This window comes from Clavelina lepadiformis, chromosome 2, assembly GCF_947623445.1.
Source record: "Clavelina lepadiformis chromosome 2, kaClaLepa1.1, whole genome shotgun sequence".
NCBI lineage: Eukaryota > Metazoa > Chordata > Ascidiacea > Aplousobranchia > Clavelinidae > Clavelina > Clavelina lepadiformis.
Genome location: NC_135241.1, coordinates 4,597,042 through 4,612,748, shown reverse-complemented (window position 1 = coordinate 4,612,748; position 15,707 = coordinate 4,597,042). Strand labels below are relative to the sequence as shown.

The 15,707-nt window shown below is 35.8% G+C and overlaps 3 protein-coding genes across 3 annotated transcripts; 2 read left to right on the top strand and 1 right to left on the bottom strand.

Annotated features, from left to right (window-relative positions):
* Positions 1–1,541: 1,541 nt before the first annotated feature.
* LOC143446360 (uncharacterized) lies at positions 1,542–3,601 on the bottom strand. The gene is made up of 2 exons (XM_076945959.1): positions 3,222–3,601; positions 1,542–3,095 (listed from the first exon to the last, which is right to left on the bottom strand). Exon 2 carries the CDS (start codon positions 2,382–2,384, stop codon positions 1,737–1,739), a length of 648 nt encoding a protein of 215 aa, XP_076802074.1. The 5' UTR covers positions 2,385–3,095; positions 3,222–3,601; the 3' UTR covers positions 1,542–1,736.
* A 324-nt stretch (positions 3,602–3,925) lies between these two features.
* On the top strand, positions 3,926–6,788 carry LOC143445971 (uncharacterized). The gene is made up of 4 exons (XM_076945395.1): positions 3,926–4,215; positions 4,348–4,492; positions 4,590–4,699; positions 5,667–6,788. Exons 1-4 carry the CDS (start codon positions 3,964–3,966, stop codon positions 5,919–5,921), a joined length of 762 nt encoding a protein of 253 aa, XP_076801510.1. The 5' UTR covers positions 3,926–3,963; the 3' UTR covers positions 5,922–6,788.
* A 1,679-nt stretch (positions 6,789–8,467) lies between these two features.
* Positions 8,468–15,155, top strand: LOC143446977 (small ribosomal subunit protein mS39-like). The gene is made up of 16 exons (XM_076946864.1): positions 8,468–8,677; positions 9,811–9,942; positions 10,070–10,207; positions 10,446–10,668; positions 10,789–10,935; positions 11,759–11,881; positions 12,146–12,277; positions 12,363–12,513; positions 12,840–12,980; positions 13,144–13,276; positions 13,370–13,448; positions 13,620–13,710; positions 13,830–13,989; positions 14,099–14,236; positions 14,568–14,631; positions 14,881–15,155. The coding sequence occupies exons 1-16, from the start codon at positions 8,646–8,648 to the stop codon at positions 14,998–15,000; spliced, it is 2,004 nt and encodes a 667-aa protein (XP_076802979.1). The 5' UTR covers positions 8,468–8,645; the 3' UTR covers positions 15,001–15,155.
* Positions 15,156–15,707: the final 552 nt, after the last annotated feature.

Sequence of the window (15,707 nt, the reverse complement as noted above, 5' to 3'; positions counted from 1 at the left end):
CGGCCCTCATCAACAACCAACGTTATTTTTTGCCTAGTGAAGCGTTTTAGTTAGACAAAGCTGGCCGAGACAATCCGTGTGTCCTGGGGTCGTGTTTATAGTTTCTCTATCATACTGGACATGATTTTCCAGTTTCACCAAATATTGTGCGCGTTTTTCATTTCTTTTGTTGCCTGCAGGGGTATATGCTGTATATTCATGAAACTGATTTGTAAGTGCTTTACCTTAACAGACCCCAGCGCACCCCTCACACTGATTAATACTGATAAATGACCAAAAGCGAAAAAAGTATAATATTTTCGCTTAAGTTTACTACTATAATTAAACTATTTCATAACCTTCTGGTACATGGTAGAAAACTAGTTAAAAATTTTGCAAAGTTTTTTTAGAATACTAGAACGTTTTCCAGTTTCCACGTTTAACACTTGCAAAGTTTTGAACTACTTTACAACTTGTTATAGTTGTTTTATTTCGACTACAGGATGTAAGTGATTAAGCCGAAGTTAAGTAAACCTACTTCACCGGAAAAGGTTATTAAGTTTCTATACAAGCTACCTGCAAGCAATAAGCTTGAAGCTGGCGGAAGTTTAGTTTGTTCACCGTTGAATTGTAATGAAAGTTGAAATCAAATGGATTTTTCACTGAAAGTCGGAACACCACCCGCACTGCATATGAAACAACGTTTGCCTTGTGATGATGCAAGTCATGGTGAAGGTATTACACGAAGTCAATTTAAAGAGATAACTTCAAAGATATTTACCCTAGGTTTGGTAGAATCAAAAATAACGCCAGCCTGTGGACGACAATATTTAGATCAATCTGTTGCTCCTTTCTCGGAAATTCTCTTCCATTCTTTGTCATGATACCAAAAATGATCCATGTAGTCGTAGACAACAAAACCAAACTCTCGTAACACTATAGATTTCGTACCAGTTTTAGAGAAGCCAGCAAGTATCACTTTCATGATTATTAACTTTTGATGTTAACCTTACTTGTTTAACACCTATTACTAAACAATAAAAAACAGATTCTTGTAATTTTTAAATATTTTCTACTATAGGCTATATGTAACATGCTCATTTGCATACGGAGACCAAAATAACAGTTTACATCATTGTGCATTAACCAAGTCTATATAATTTTGAAGGATGGAAGCAAAACCGCACAAAGTTTATGAAATTTGTCAAATCACGATAGTCACATATGCTTGAGCGTCACTGGAAGTAGAACCCTAATAAAAACAACCGCCCATCCTGTTTAATCCAGAAAAATTGCGTTAGGCTTGGCAACACCAAGAATAAATTTAGTAAGTTAATCGGCAGAAAGCGTAATAACAAAAATTTTCTTGTTCACTTAATAAAATTAAAAACCAAAAAGTACAAAACGTCTCAATAACGCATAAGAAGTCGTGTAAACTTTAGATACGACAAAAGAACCTGCAATAATGTTCTACAAAACCAACTCATTTTATAAAGATAAGCTGCCTATATCATACATGTTATACACGGCCATAGACATTTGCAGGTCTCGGTTTCTGATGTTTGTTTATTAAACGTTCTTAAAACAGTGTTAAGGCACGCTTAATAAGAAAATAAATAAAAAAATGATCGTATAAGTTTCGGGGAGAACACAGAGTACTTCAAAATTCGGAATAGACACAAAGTATAACGACGTAATGCATTTCGTAATTTTGGCCTGGGCCACGTTACAAAGGAAGGAACATAGAGGTTACACTCTTAGTTTACAGTTGAATTAAGATCGTCGGGGTTTGGTTCGTATATACATTCGCATGTTCCGCACTGGAAAGGCTTAAGTCTTTCTTTAATATGTAGGACCGAAAATTTGGTACAATTACATCGTAAAATAACTGCTGTACAACCTGCACAGTAAATCGGATGTTTAAAGTATGGGAGTGAATTTCGTGGGTCCTTGCTTTTTTTGATTCGGAGGAAGTTTCCGCAGGGGCACGCGAGGTCGCCCGATGTCTCGAGTGCCCAACTGGAAAAGTCGAATTTGTGGTTTCCGTTCCTATGTCGTCGTGCTTCAGTTTTTTCTTTGCTTTCGTTTGAGTCTCCGCTCATATTCTTTCGCTTGTTTCCTCGGCTCTCACTTTCTTCCCGTTCCGATGGTCGTCCATCAGAGTCGGGGTCCGGGCTCTCCTCCGATGGGGGCTCCATTTTTGCTCGGCTCCTCGTCACGCGCCATCCGTTCCTTTCTTTTGCTCGTCGTGGCTCATCTGTTTCTGCATGAACAGAAACCTCTTTGTGCTTTTCGCTGGGGGATGGTGTTGATCCCTCCTCGTCCGATTCCAAATTTTGAGCAGTCGTCATCGGAAGATCTTGTCCAACCGGATTGTTGGTATTTGCCTGGAATCTTTTGGGCATTCTTTAAATTTGTGTCCCTGTTCTGTGCAGTAAGAACAAGTTGAGATTTGCCCGTTGTAGCTTACCGCACATCTTATTTTGCCTAAGTATAGATACGATGGGAGTTGGTGCCTCTCCATCGTCTTCTTGTTGACTTTGTATACCCTTCTTCCGTCTTTTATGCCATATTTGTCGACACCCAGTTGAGCTGGGCCTTGGATTTCGAATTCTTCGAGGATTTCATCGAGGTGTCTCTGTGGGTAGTCGATCGGTACCCATCATCTGATCGTGAGGTCTATTCTCTCGTCTCCGTGAGCTATGGCATACTTTACTTCCGGCCTCTTTTGAAGTAAGTCTGCAAGTCTTATAGCATTGTTTTTCCTGTCTACAGTAATATTTACCATGTTTCCAGGCTTCTGTATGATTCCTTCGATGTACTCTATCGGTATCTTGATTTCTTTTAGCAACCTGTAGATGTCATCCCTCTTGTTGTCATTGGTCAATTGGATGGTTACTTCGCGATGGTTGCTGTATTCCGCAGCCACGTCATTATTCCATTGTCTTTTGACTCTGTATGCGTATGTGAAAGTCTCGGCCATTCTTCACCTATGCTTTCCAGAGATCTGAATCTTTACTTTTTTGGCACCTTTCTTCACTTCTTAACGGCTTTCTTATTTCCTTTGCTGCAAACCATGTTGTTGTTGTTGTTGTGCATGTGCAAACATTGGGTTTCTGGGTACAAATAAACAAACATTAAAAAAGAACGAAATCAAAACGTGGTGAAAGTACTAACTAGTACTAAAAAAACAGCGCAATAAAGAAGTTGTTCCATCAAATGAATAAAAAAACTCGAATTACCATCAGCATCTTGCTTTGCATTGGAGCGTTTCTACTGTATTGGATTTATATCTGTTTTAAGATTTCATAATTTTTCCTTTATGTTTTAAAAATTATACATTTTTTGAGAAATTGAAAGTGTTACCGTACGTTTAACCACTTTTTTTGATATGGTTTGTCTATTTGTACCCATAACCAAAAACTGCAAATGTCTACGCTTAGTGCTATGGCGTGTGTATAATACGTAGGATATAGACAGTTTGTAGTTATAAAATGAGTTGGTTTTGTAGAACATTATTGCAGGTTCTCTTATCGTATCTAAAGTTTACACGACTTCTGATGCGTTAGTGCCACGCTTCGTACTTTTTGGTTTTTAGTTTTATTAGGCGAAAAATTTTCGTTATTACGCTTTCTGCCGATTACTAAATTTATTCTTGGTGTTGCGAAGCCTAACGCAATTTTTCTGGATTAAACAGGATAGGCGGTTGTTTTTATTAGGGTTCTACTTCCAGTGACGCTCAAGCATATGTGACTATCGTGATTTGACAAATTTCATAAACTTCGTGCGGTTTTCGATCGCATCCTCCAAAATTATATAGACTTGGTTAATGCACAATGATGCAAACTGTTATTTTGGTCTCCGTAGGCAAATGAGCATATCACATATATGTTATAGCAAAAAATATTTAAAAATAACAAGAATCTGTTTTTTATTGTTTAGTAAAAGGTGTTAAACAAGTAAGGTTAACATCAAAAGTTAATAATGAAAATAATACTTGCCGGCTTCTCTAAAACTGGTACAAAGTCTATGGCTGTGGCATTACAAGAGCTTGGTTTTGTAGTCTACGACTATATGGATCATTTTTGGTATCATGACAAAGAATGGAAGAGAATTTCCGAGAAAGGAGCAACTGATGAGGATTTCAGACAGATGTATGATGGCGTGGATGCTGTAACGGGAGCGCCAGCATATCACTTTTGGGAAGAAATTCAACATGCTTTTCCAGATACCAAAGTTTGCTAGTAGTTTTTTTCTGCTCTTTGACATGGCTTGAAGTAAAACGTTTGCTGCCCGATTAAGTTGATTATTGCATAAAAAAAAACATTAACCATTAATTGAGTCATGTGTATCTGGCTGAATTTTTAGATTATCTTAACAACTAGAGAAGAAGAAGTATGGTTTAAAAGTTGGGCTAAGCAAGCTGATGTACAGACAAGAAACAAAACATTCCAATGGATCCAAATATTGTCGCCCACAGGCTGGCGATATTTTCGATTCTACCAAACCTGGGGTAAAAACTTTTAGAGTTAACTCTTTAAATTGACATCGTGTCCAATCTCTGTATCACTGTTTGCATCATCACAACGCAAACGTTGTTTTATATGCAGTGCGGATGTTGTACGGACTTTCAGTGAAGAGTCCATTTGATTTCAATTTTCATTATAATCCGACGTTGAACAAATCAAACTTCCGTCACCATCAAGCCTATTGCTTGCAGGTAGCTTGTATAGAAACTTAATAGACTTTCCCAAACTATTTTTCTATCATATACGAGTAGGTATGACGAAATAGTTTAATTGTAGTTGCAAACCCTGGTGAAAATGTTGTACTTTTTCTCGCCTTTGGTCATTAACCAATTTAATCGGCCCTAGGTGTGTGTGGTCTGTTAAGGTAGATCAAATACACGTTTCTTGAATATACAGCATGAATACCCTTGTAGGTGATATATAAAAATGACAAACGTGCACAATTTTCAGTAGAATTGGAAAATCATGTCCAGTAAGACAAGGAAACTGTAAACACGACGCTACAGAATGTCTCAGCCAGTTTTGTCCAAGTAAAACGCTCTACTGGGCCAAAACTGACGTTGGTTGTTGATGAGCTCCGCACGTTTAATAGCCTATAAAATATGAATAATTGAAAAAACACGCCTTTAATCAAATAAACTTCCAGATTGCGCACTAGTTGAGTTGGCCTGAAAGCAGGTCAGCACAACCTTCTAGGATATAATCGTTTTTTTTTGGTTAATTTCCATCCGCCAGAGTATTCTTGACTACTGTTGTACGTAAACACGTGTATTTTGCGTAATCTGGAATAATTATAAACTTTTAATTTTCATTAAGGAAACAGCTGGACTGTTGGCTATGTTACAAAATGTGTACGGTTATTACTTCCATGCGGTGTTTGTTTACGCTATACGCTATAATGGTTTAGTTTTAGTTACCCAGACGGTCCGGACCATAAATATAGATATATAGGTAATTGCGTTTGCTGAAATTCAGTGTCAATTCGACACTGGCAAAGGAGAGTAGGTACTTAAAAGTCGCCGAAATCAAGTAAGGTCCAAGACTACGTTTGGAGTGAAGGTTCCTGTAATCTGTGATATCATGCGTTGTGCCCCAGTTTTATTCATCACGGATTTCAATAACTAACTTATATGCGTCATATTTTTTACTTTTCATCAGAATGCCCCAAAGGACAAGTTGTTAGTGTTCAATGTAAATCAAGGTTGGGAACCGCTCTGTAAATTCCTGGGGAAAAGCATTCCTGACAAACCCTTTCCCCGTGTGAATGTGAAAGGTGTTTTAATTTCAATTCTGATGAAATCTCATCCAGCGTTCCATCAAATGTATAAAGAAGCTGGAATTACCGTTAGTATCTTGCTTTGCATCGGAGCGTTTTTACTGTATTGGATTTATAACTGTTTCAAACTTTCATAATTTCGGTTTTCCATTTGAATAAATTGAAGTTGTTTTTTTTTGCCAGTAAAGAGATATTTTACGCTCATGTTTGAACAGTGTAATATAATTTTGTGGCAGCCGACTGTTGCCATTTACCATTTGTCATTTTCAACTACTACAAAATCAATGTGAAATTTTATATTTTTTAGTGTAGTTATTTGTATGTTGTGCTGTTCGTTCGCTTGTCCCGATTCATAATTTCATTGGAACCACTTTGTTTCATTTTACTGCATGTAATAAACCAATAAGTAATAATCTGTAATGAAATTTAAAAAGTATATATGTATTTGCTGTTGATTTGTGGTGCGCAAGTCTGTATGCCCGTTGCTAGCAAACAAGTGTACTGCGCATATGTGTGCCAGTGAGTAGTATGCGCTTCGTTCACGGTTTACATTCCTTATGATGAATTATAGACCTACTCATTGTTTGTTTTTTTTTGTGCTGGTATAGATAAAAATTACTTAGCAAATGTCATAACTCGACAAAACCTGTTAAAAAAGTGCTTATTTTCAGTTCCCAGAGCATTTTACGTGCAACCCTGCTTGAGTTTTGTAACGAAAAAACAAAAATTTGCACATCAACAACCTATTCAATTTAAACATGCCTATACGTCTGGTGCAATGTCTTTTGGCAAGCAAGTCGCGTTGTACTGTATTATTTTTGTCAATTTGATACACGCCTAGTCATTGTCACTGTATAAGCTTGTTTTGGAGATCAGTGTTAATGCGATATTGGCTAAATTTTTAGTCAGTATTTACAACAAATTTGTATATTTGTTTGTACATTTTTGTGGGTTCTTGTTCGTATGTAAATGAACGATAAAGCAATATATTCAGATAGAATCAACACCAAATGTCTGTGTTTAGGTATGCCTAAAGAACCAGGCAGCAACCAGTTAGGCGCATTTACACGAAGGATCAATGCGCGTTCAAAGTTGTATACAGTAACGCTGCATCGTTTTGCATTTGACGAAAATGGCTCTAAAGCTGTAAGAATTCAAAATCTCTATTTTTCGAATGGCTTTACGTGAGGAGAAAGTCCAAGAATAAGTTAATCGTAGCGCAGGTGTTTTGATGAAGTAAAGGACTTGTTTGGTACATGTATGGATAAAACATTTCGTGTGCTCGGTGACAAGACATAAATATGGTTAAAGTGTACTTAAGTGCGTAACATGAATAGCTTGAACGTTCACTAAAGCTAGCCTAGCGGTTAGATGATAAATTTATTGGGAAAAAAGTAGCAGAAAATTGTTTTGCGCGCTGGAGAGAATATTGCAATATTTCTTATTTGAAAATAATAGGTATCGCAAAAACTATTTTCTTGAAGGCACGCGTTTATTTCGTAATTTCCGAAATGGCGACAAGTCAAGGTGTCATGTGTTATAGTCAGTGTGAATTATTTCAATCTAAAGGATTTTTGCAATTTTTAAGCTTCTTTTGGATTTGAAGTTTTCAGTTAGTTTATATAGCTTAATAAAATCTTGCTTTAATGAATTTGTTTTTAACTTTAATTTGAAATGTATGAACGAATAGTCTACCAAGCTTTATTTGTAGCTAAGTCTACCATATTTGAAAAGGCGTTAAAGAACTACGTGTCATTGAGCAAGGATAAACATGGCATCCAAGATGGAAGACGAATGTACAAAATGAAGTAACAGACCTTGTGTGTCTCTGGCTACCGTCATAAATTTATGTTAGCTGACGAAGATTTGGAAAAGACCACAAAGGTCACGTTAAAACGAGCTCATATAAGCTTATTATTCAAAAATAGGTGGACACCAGTACAAAAACTGCCCTGAATGATCTCAAACCGCGTCCGGTAAAAGTGACTGAATCAATCGACCCTCAAAAAATCCCTAGACCGACCGAAACCAAAAAAGACTAATAAGCCTAATGCAGACGAAACCCGAAAAATAATATATGAAGATGAATAAAGAAAGACAAAAAAAGAATTTTTAGTTAATATCCCCTGAAACACTGTACGACCTGGCCCCAGAAAAATGAATTTGCTTAATTGTGATCTTAGCATGACATTGGCTTTCACGAATCACAAAAAAATGCGTTTACGTTTTACATCACGTCGGGTGTGTTATAGGCTAATGAGAAACAAATAACTGATGAAGTTAAACGTGTAATTAAACAACAACATATTCAACAGAAGAATGTAATTGCCTACAGAAATATGCAGAAAAATCCTATATTTAACGGAAAATGGTCATCTAGCATCCGGAGGTGTAAAACTGAGAATTAAAAGGACCTAATATCTATTATATGGCCAAGAAGATAGTTTTTATGAGATAACTTTTATCAGTATATTGTGCAGTTTATCTTGATCTGTTTGGCTTAAAATATTGCATTGTACAGAATTGAATCAATTTGAACACTCCGAATTTGAATGAAAATGTATAAACCTGAAATCCAGTAAAGATTTTTAGTTTGTTTTCTATTTTAGCAAATTCTATGAAAATGTGGTGTTTATTTGGGTGATTCACCTTGAAACGAATTCCCTGCATGGCTTGCATAAAAGAATTATTGAATTAACAGCATAGGCTACTCTACCTTATCAAAGCAAGCTAGCGTATTTAGTCAAGTGGTTTGGTGCTATCTTAGCTTTTAAATTAATATAACCAAAGTATTAGACCAAGAATTTGGGTTTTCTGAATCGACCTAATATGGTTTAGGCAAAGGCGTAAAATCTACAACAATGTATTCTTTAAACAAGACGAAGATTTTCAGGTAGGCCTATTTGTAAGGCTATAGGCAGATAGGTTGTCATCAGTGGTGGGATTCAAATATGTTAACATACGGTTCTCTCACTAGCAGCATGCCATATTTTCCCGGGGCCAATATATATAGACCTATACATATGCTTATTAACAACCGGTTCGCGAAAGTCATTAAAATTCCAAGAACCGGTTCACACGAACCGGCTGAATCCCACCACTGGTTATCATGGTCACTAGCCTAACCTATTTTCCTGGAAGTTATAACAGAAGTTATCTAATCTTACCATCTAAACTAAATCTAGCCACACGTCTTCCGCCACACTTTTTGCATATAGTTCTACACATTCTCGATTCTCTTACCTTAGTTATTTATCTTTAACAACAAGCTGCAGCATGAACTATGGTGTTAATCTGAATTATTCACTTTCTTCATATTAGAAACTCAGCTCATCCCATGTCTCCAATCCTGAACATCTTAGTGGTCTGAGGTTGTTTAGGCTGCTAGGCCTAGAGTGAAAAACTTTCTGACATTTTATCAAAATTTTTTACTGCCATAGCCATAGACTAACAATGCTTGGATAATTTGACAGTACTTACACATATTAAGTATGTAACAGTGTCTTCTGTAGCGCATAATCTAAATGCTGTAAGTTACAGTTACGTTACAATTACCTACCATACTATAATTTGTAAAATTACACCAAAATTTTTGCCCAACTGGAAAGTATATCGGTTTTCGAGGAGAAGTTGTATGTACACAACTGCTTGTTGTAGTTGTAAGGCTAAGAAGAAGTGAGACCCTGACAAAAATAAATGATGCACCTATTCAACTCATTTTCTATTGGAAATAGTAAATCCAAAAACTTTGCGTAAACCCCGGACTGCTAAGTTTTTAAAGAGCATGTATGGAATATACACACCACAACTTGAACTTTTGTAATTAATGAGAAGAGTTTGTATAGAATATATTCTACCAAAAACTGAACAATCTGTTGTGGATATAAAACTTTGTAAACATAAATAAATGTTGGACTACTTCTTGACTGAGACCTTCATGAATGCATATATTTCTTTTTCGACTATATCTAATTATCATAATAATAATGCCAAAAACATGTTGTTACATTAAACACTTTTTTTCAGGTCAAGCTACAGACTTTTGCATACCACAAGTCTAGCCCTAAATCATGCAGAAACTGTGGAGAATCCGAATGCCAAGGATGTTATTTTGCGACAGCTAAACTTAGATATCAAACTTCCAAAGCCTAAAAATTGGTAGATTTTCAATATTTAACTGTACAAAAGGGTAGTGCTTATTTAGTATTTCGGCATGTTACTTGAGGTCCATATTTTGTTCTGTTATTGAAATATGCTTGTTAATTATACAGTTTAAAAACAACAGGTCTAATACCGCTGTTTTGGAAGCGCTTTCTGAAACAGTTGAAATAAATGAAAGGATCCCACAATATCAAGACTTGAGCACTCCGGAATTATGGCTTCGAGGTCGCTTTGGAAATTCAAAGAAACAAATGTTAAGGCAGTGAGACTTGTTTTTGTTTGTGGCAATTCTTTGAATTTAATTTGAATGGGAATATGAATAGTATATACCATTATGAAGTAAATGCTGGTGCGGTCAGTGATCAACAAGCCTAGAAATATTAAGTGCGTATAATATACTGTGTTATGCTGGCGATATCTATTTCAATTAAATATGGTTTCTTGTGATGTTTATTTAATGCATTTGTTGGGCTGTAATTACATAATCACATATTGTCTAGCAATGGAAGAGGAACAGCAAATTATATCATACAAACTCATCCAGAGTTCTTTAAGTTTGACTGGGGGGTTGACAAGCCTGAGAATTGGACTAACCTTGATGGGGAATTTGTTATGGAACCTTCTCAAACAAGCTTGGAGGATTCTGATCAAAGTGAAAAAGCCGACAAGGGAAATTTACAAGATTCTGTTGAATCATTACAGATGTTACTCAATAACAAACAGGTATTTTCAAGTTACAGTTTGTACATTAATGAAAGTTGCTCATTATTATCATTTGTTTCTTTTCTGTTATGTTTCAAGTTCAGTTGTATATATATGTTAAATATGAATTGTTAACTGTAGGTTATCAAAGCCATGGACATGTTTGTTCGTTTGCGTGAAGCAGAAGTAGAGGTTCCAAGTTTTACAATTAATCAGCTTCTTGGCTTGCTTGCATTTTGCAAAGGCTTACCTCCAAATCATCCTTTGATTGTCGACCGAGCTCATAAGGTTGGTCCCATTTGCATTCAGGAAGTGTGTTGGCAAAAACTTCCATTTCTTCTTCAAATGTTGGAAATTCTTTTTTAAAAAAAGTAGTCGGATTAACGTTTCTAAACATGTGTTTACCTTTAGCCTAGTACATTTGATCAACCTCTGATTGAGCCAACCAATCATTTTAGCATGATAGCGTTTCAGCTGCTTTACAAATTTTCAATTATTTTCAGAGTTTTCAATACCTCAGAAAGATATCAGTTATCAATGATTTTACCTAAACCATAAAGGAAAAGTTTGACTTTATAGTGAAACCAATTTCACTCCAAATCAAGTCAAAATTTGAACAAAAAATGAAAACTGTAACAATCTGCATTGTTTGAAATTTTTTGAAACATTCTTCATACTTTTTCCCACCACCATGATATTTTTTACTATCATGTTTGTGCAATCTGCCAATGTGGTAATTTTCAGTTTTCATTCATGTCAGCTTAGAAAAACCTTTGCCCCTCCAAATCTGGCCATGGTTTTGTGCGTGTGTTTTGGCCTAATCTGTTACATCATTAAGATGCTGCCCAACTTGTAGTATACAATTTTAACAATGCTAATGAAAGGATTGTAAGATAATGTTTTAAAGTTACATCAATGTGTTTAACTAAAGTGGTGCTAATGATTTTTTTGTGTAAAGTGTTGTCTTAGAAAAAAAAACTAATAAATAAATTTGTTTAAAATGTAATTAATTAGCCAAAAATAAGCCAATTTTGTAAATGAGGTTGATCAATAAATTGGTTATGATTTTGGATTTTTTAATGTGCTAACCCTTGTTTATGTAAATCTGCAGAAACTGACAATGTTAAATTTATCAAAAGACCCCAGTCTTGTTCAGAAAATGCAAGATATTTTAAAACATATTCCAGATGTCACAGATGATCAAATAGCAGCGGTAGTGATGTCTTTACAAGGGGTAACGTGGTTAAAATATGTAGTAGTTAGGATTGTGTGCTATATCCAATGAAAAATGTTACATTTTTTTTACATGAACCATATCTGAATAAAGCGATTTGTTTGATAAGATACAATATGTTTTGTATTGCTTCCTAATACAAAACTTATGAAAGTGTATTGATTGAAAGATACGTTGAGCTTTTTTGTAAAACATTTCTCTTATTGTGACAGAACATTTCTTTCACCATTAGTTGTTATTTACTGCTGTTGTTGTGCAATTTAGGACGTTCAGGGCCGGGAAAGCCTCGCCTTGTACAACAAGCATCTGAGAGGCAGAGATACCAAGTTGCATGTTGATGTTTATCACCATATAATATCACATGCTTACTTATCAGCAAGCTTCCGACATGCGCAGGTATAAAGTACAAGGCATTAGGTGCTCATAATTGCAAGATTGTTACAAAAAACGAACTCTACTTCTACGATTTTTTGCTTTCTAGACTGTCCTGGAAAAGATGAAGAGATCAGGTGTGAGACCGACTTACAAAATCTTAAACAACATGTTTCGTCAGGCACCAAGCGTTCAGAGTCCATCAACTGCTTTCCAATGTTATGCTCAGATTCTTAACGAGATGAAAGAACTTGGAATCGGTTTGTGTTTATTTGATGTTTATTTGCTGTTAATTAGCTCACTATTCGCAATCTTTTTTGCTATTTTTACCTGGTATTCGTTTGTATCTCTGTCATATTTATACCAGGAAACACCTTATTAATTAGTTTCTACTGATATAATCATTGTCTGTTAATCCTCTTATGACAGTCATGTGCAATGTTGTGTTTTTTACACGCAGATAAATATACTTGTTTGCTGCAGAGTATAGTAATCGTTACACCGATTGCGCTTGTATTGAGAGTTTCAGGCATTGGTCATTTATGATAATCTTGGACGCTAACTTTAAATTGTTCTTTTTACCTAGAACCAGGTCCAGCTACTTACGCAGCGATGGTTACAAACCTGCCTTTGAAGAAGTACAGGGGTAAGCAAGGTCGTCAGATGCTTCACACTATATTGGACTTAATGAAGGGAAAGCACTTCCACGTTCAAGACAACTATGATAGTCAGTACAGTTTACATGTTTCTGGGTTAACGTGTTGACACACAATAAAGAGAAGTTTCTGTTCTATGAATAATTTCGTGGCTTGATACAGTTTGTTGCGTGGTTGCTTACTCATTACAAATATGTTCACGTTTTGAATTGGCGAAATTTCATTGTTTTTCAGTTGTGGCCTTCATACAAATTTTACAAAAATGCGGCAGTGACATGGAAGCAGTGAAGAAAGTTTATGACATCGTGCAGTACGGAAAAAACAGTTTGATACTGGATCACAATGAACGCATGCAGTATATGTTTTAGTGAGTTTCCTTCCAGTTCACTCTGTCATTTTTCTGTTAGAACTTTTTTGCCGATAAAGTTTAACGGTATGTTTCACCTCTTTCTATTTACAGCTTATCCTTAATCAACACATTAAAAGAGAATGACACAGTTGATAATCTGTTTGACTATATTCGTTGCATCATTCCATACGTGAGTGATGTCTACATTCTATTTTGTAATCTTACGTTTCTTTGTACTTCCTTTTCTCAGTTTAAAATTTTTTTTAGACTTCAAAGTGTATCAAAATTATCTAAACGGTAACGTAAACGCAAAATGATGTTTTGCTCCTCTTAATTGTTTAAAGATGTTGTTTATTTGCAGAATTTCTTCTTTGTATGGAAATTGAAGCACGAACTTGTAGATTACCTTGTGGAAAAGAAACGGCCAGATTATTTACCATTTTTGTATAGTGGTTTGTTTTCTTTATATTTTACAAGTTGTTTCAACATAAGTGACTTCACTGATTATATACAACAGATTATACCATATGACTCATCCGTTACAGACAAATGTTTTGGTGATATATTCTAGAGTTTCCTCATTACGTTGAATACTTTGGTATTCTATCGCGATGGCTGGAAGCCGTGATGGAAATGTACGACGCTGCAGATGACGATACAAGAACGCAGTTCAAGCATATTGCTGTACTGGAGCTAAAACACATGTGGCTTTCTGTGAGAAGAAACTCCAGGTACTTTTCTACTGCCCATTCAACTTCAATGGGCGATCTCACAAAAAGGAGTCGCCGATATCATGTTATAGTTGATGTTTGGATGTCAATAAAGCCGACTTATTCCCAGGTCAATAGACCCTTCCCAGTTTAAGTTGGTTGATTTCTTACTGGCTATTGTCCTCAAGAGTGGAGACGATGATGCCATTTTATTGGCTATTAATACTATTCTGGACAACCGCAAGATGTTACCGACTATTTTCTTCACGTGAGTTGTCAAAAAACATCCGAAAAATGCTACTAATTTTGCAAATATATCAGAGCATTGCTTCTAATTAAAAGCAGTAGTAGTATGCGATGTTATAATGTTTACCTCCGCATTGAACTTAAGAAAATTGATCCTGCATATGTAGCGTTATGTTTAACACATTTAACGGCAGAATTTAACTCAATTCAAAAGAAATATTGAGAATCAGCGCAATTAAAAGTTCTGCTGCATTCCTCAATACTGTCCGATGTACTACAACTAGGCTACAGTGCGAGCAATTGAGCAGCACATGTTGTTAACAGCCTACTCTAAAGCCACGCGTTTATTGCAGTGCTGATACTATAAAGGATTGTAAAGCAGCAGTTGACAATTCCGGAAGCAGAATCTTGACACAGGTTTGTCGATCTGAAAGCTCTTCTTTCGCACAATGTACTGCATACATGGAGTTCTTTTAATAATTCGAAACCTCTTACCTACGATATATGTGTTTCGAGAAAGATCTTCTGATTATTCACTTCCCAACTAACCCCTTACATTATTCCTGTCAGGCCTATTTATCGAGAGCAACAGTGGCGATATGTAGCTTACGTAAATGAAGTATCATGTATTGATATTGGCTCTACAGTAACTATAAAAATTGCTAGGCTGTCAACAAGCTTGAGAAGATGGCGACCATCATACCTGAATGGGAAAAGGGGAAGAAGTACGAAGCAAAGACGGTTTCTTACAACCAGAAACAATCGAAAGCTTTGAATTCGAAATGATTTACAATCGCTTCACTTTAGTGAAGTTGCACGTTTCTAATTGGTGATATTCGCTAAAGACTGAACAACTATGACCATCGTGTTTTTTGACATCCGTTGAAATTATACCAAAAAAACTCTTTTTAGAATACTAAAATGAACTTGAAACAATGCAATTCTAGTCAGTAGATTCCTGCAATAAGACCTGCCATGAAAGCTACCGGAATAATACAGTTCAGCGAAATATGTTACTTTTTTATCTGAAAGGCGTAATTTAGTGATCATTTTTAAGGCAGTGGTTTGGTAAATGACAGTTTAGACTGCGATTAACATCAGATGCGTCTCAGCAAGGCTGGATCGACGTCCAATGAAGTCTTACTACCCAAGTCATCACTTGCTTGTTGCAAAGCAATAACAAGTCTCCTGACGTTTTATTTTATACTATAATAACTGACAATTATTCTGAGTAAAGAAAGCTTGTTTTAAGTTTTTCCTACTCTGATTTGATCTCAGTATATCTTTCGGAAGGGTTACATGTCCAGTTCAGAAACAAGCTTATCAGTCAAACGTAGACCACACTTTCTTAATTTAACTTCCGAAAAATTAGGAAAGATAAATAAAAAAGAGTTTGACTATTTCACCGAGAGTATGTCAAGCAGCCCGTTGTTAACGATAGGCGGTGAGATCAGGAGAATCGGTATGCAAAAAGATGATTTTAGCTATTAAAG

Coding starts and splice junctions, on each gene's coding strand:
- LOC143446360 (XM_076945959.1), bottom strand. CDS start 2,384: ATGCCCAAAAGATTCCAGGCAAATACCAACAATCCGGTTGGACAAGAT.
- LOC143445971 (XM_076945395.1), top strand. CDS start 3,964: ATGAAAATAATACTTGCCGGCTTCTCTAAAACTGGTACAAAGTCTATG. Junction 4,493..4,589: donor TCGATTCTACCAAACCTGGG/GTAAAAACTTTT, acceptor TTTTATATGCAG/TGCGGATGTTGTACGGACTT. Junction 4,700..5,666: donor ATCAAGCCTATTGCTTGCAG/GTAGCTTGTATA, acceptor ACTTTTCATCAG/AATGCCCCAAAGGACAAGTT.
- LOC143446977 (XM_076946864.1), top strand. CDS start 8,646: ATGTATTCTTTAAACAAGACGAAGATTTTCAG. Junction 10,208..10,445: donor AAGAAACAAATGTTAAGGCA/GTGAGACTTGTT, acceptor CATATTGTCTAG/CAATGGAAGAGGAACAGCAA. Junction 14,237..14,567: donor TTACCGACTATTTTCTTCAC/GTGAGTTGTCAA, acceptor CGTTTATTGCAG/TGCTGATACTATAAAGGATT.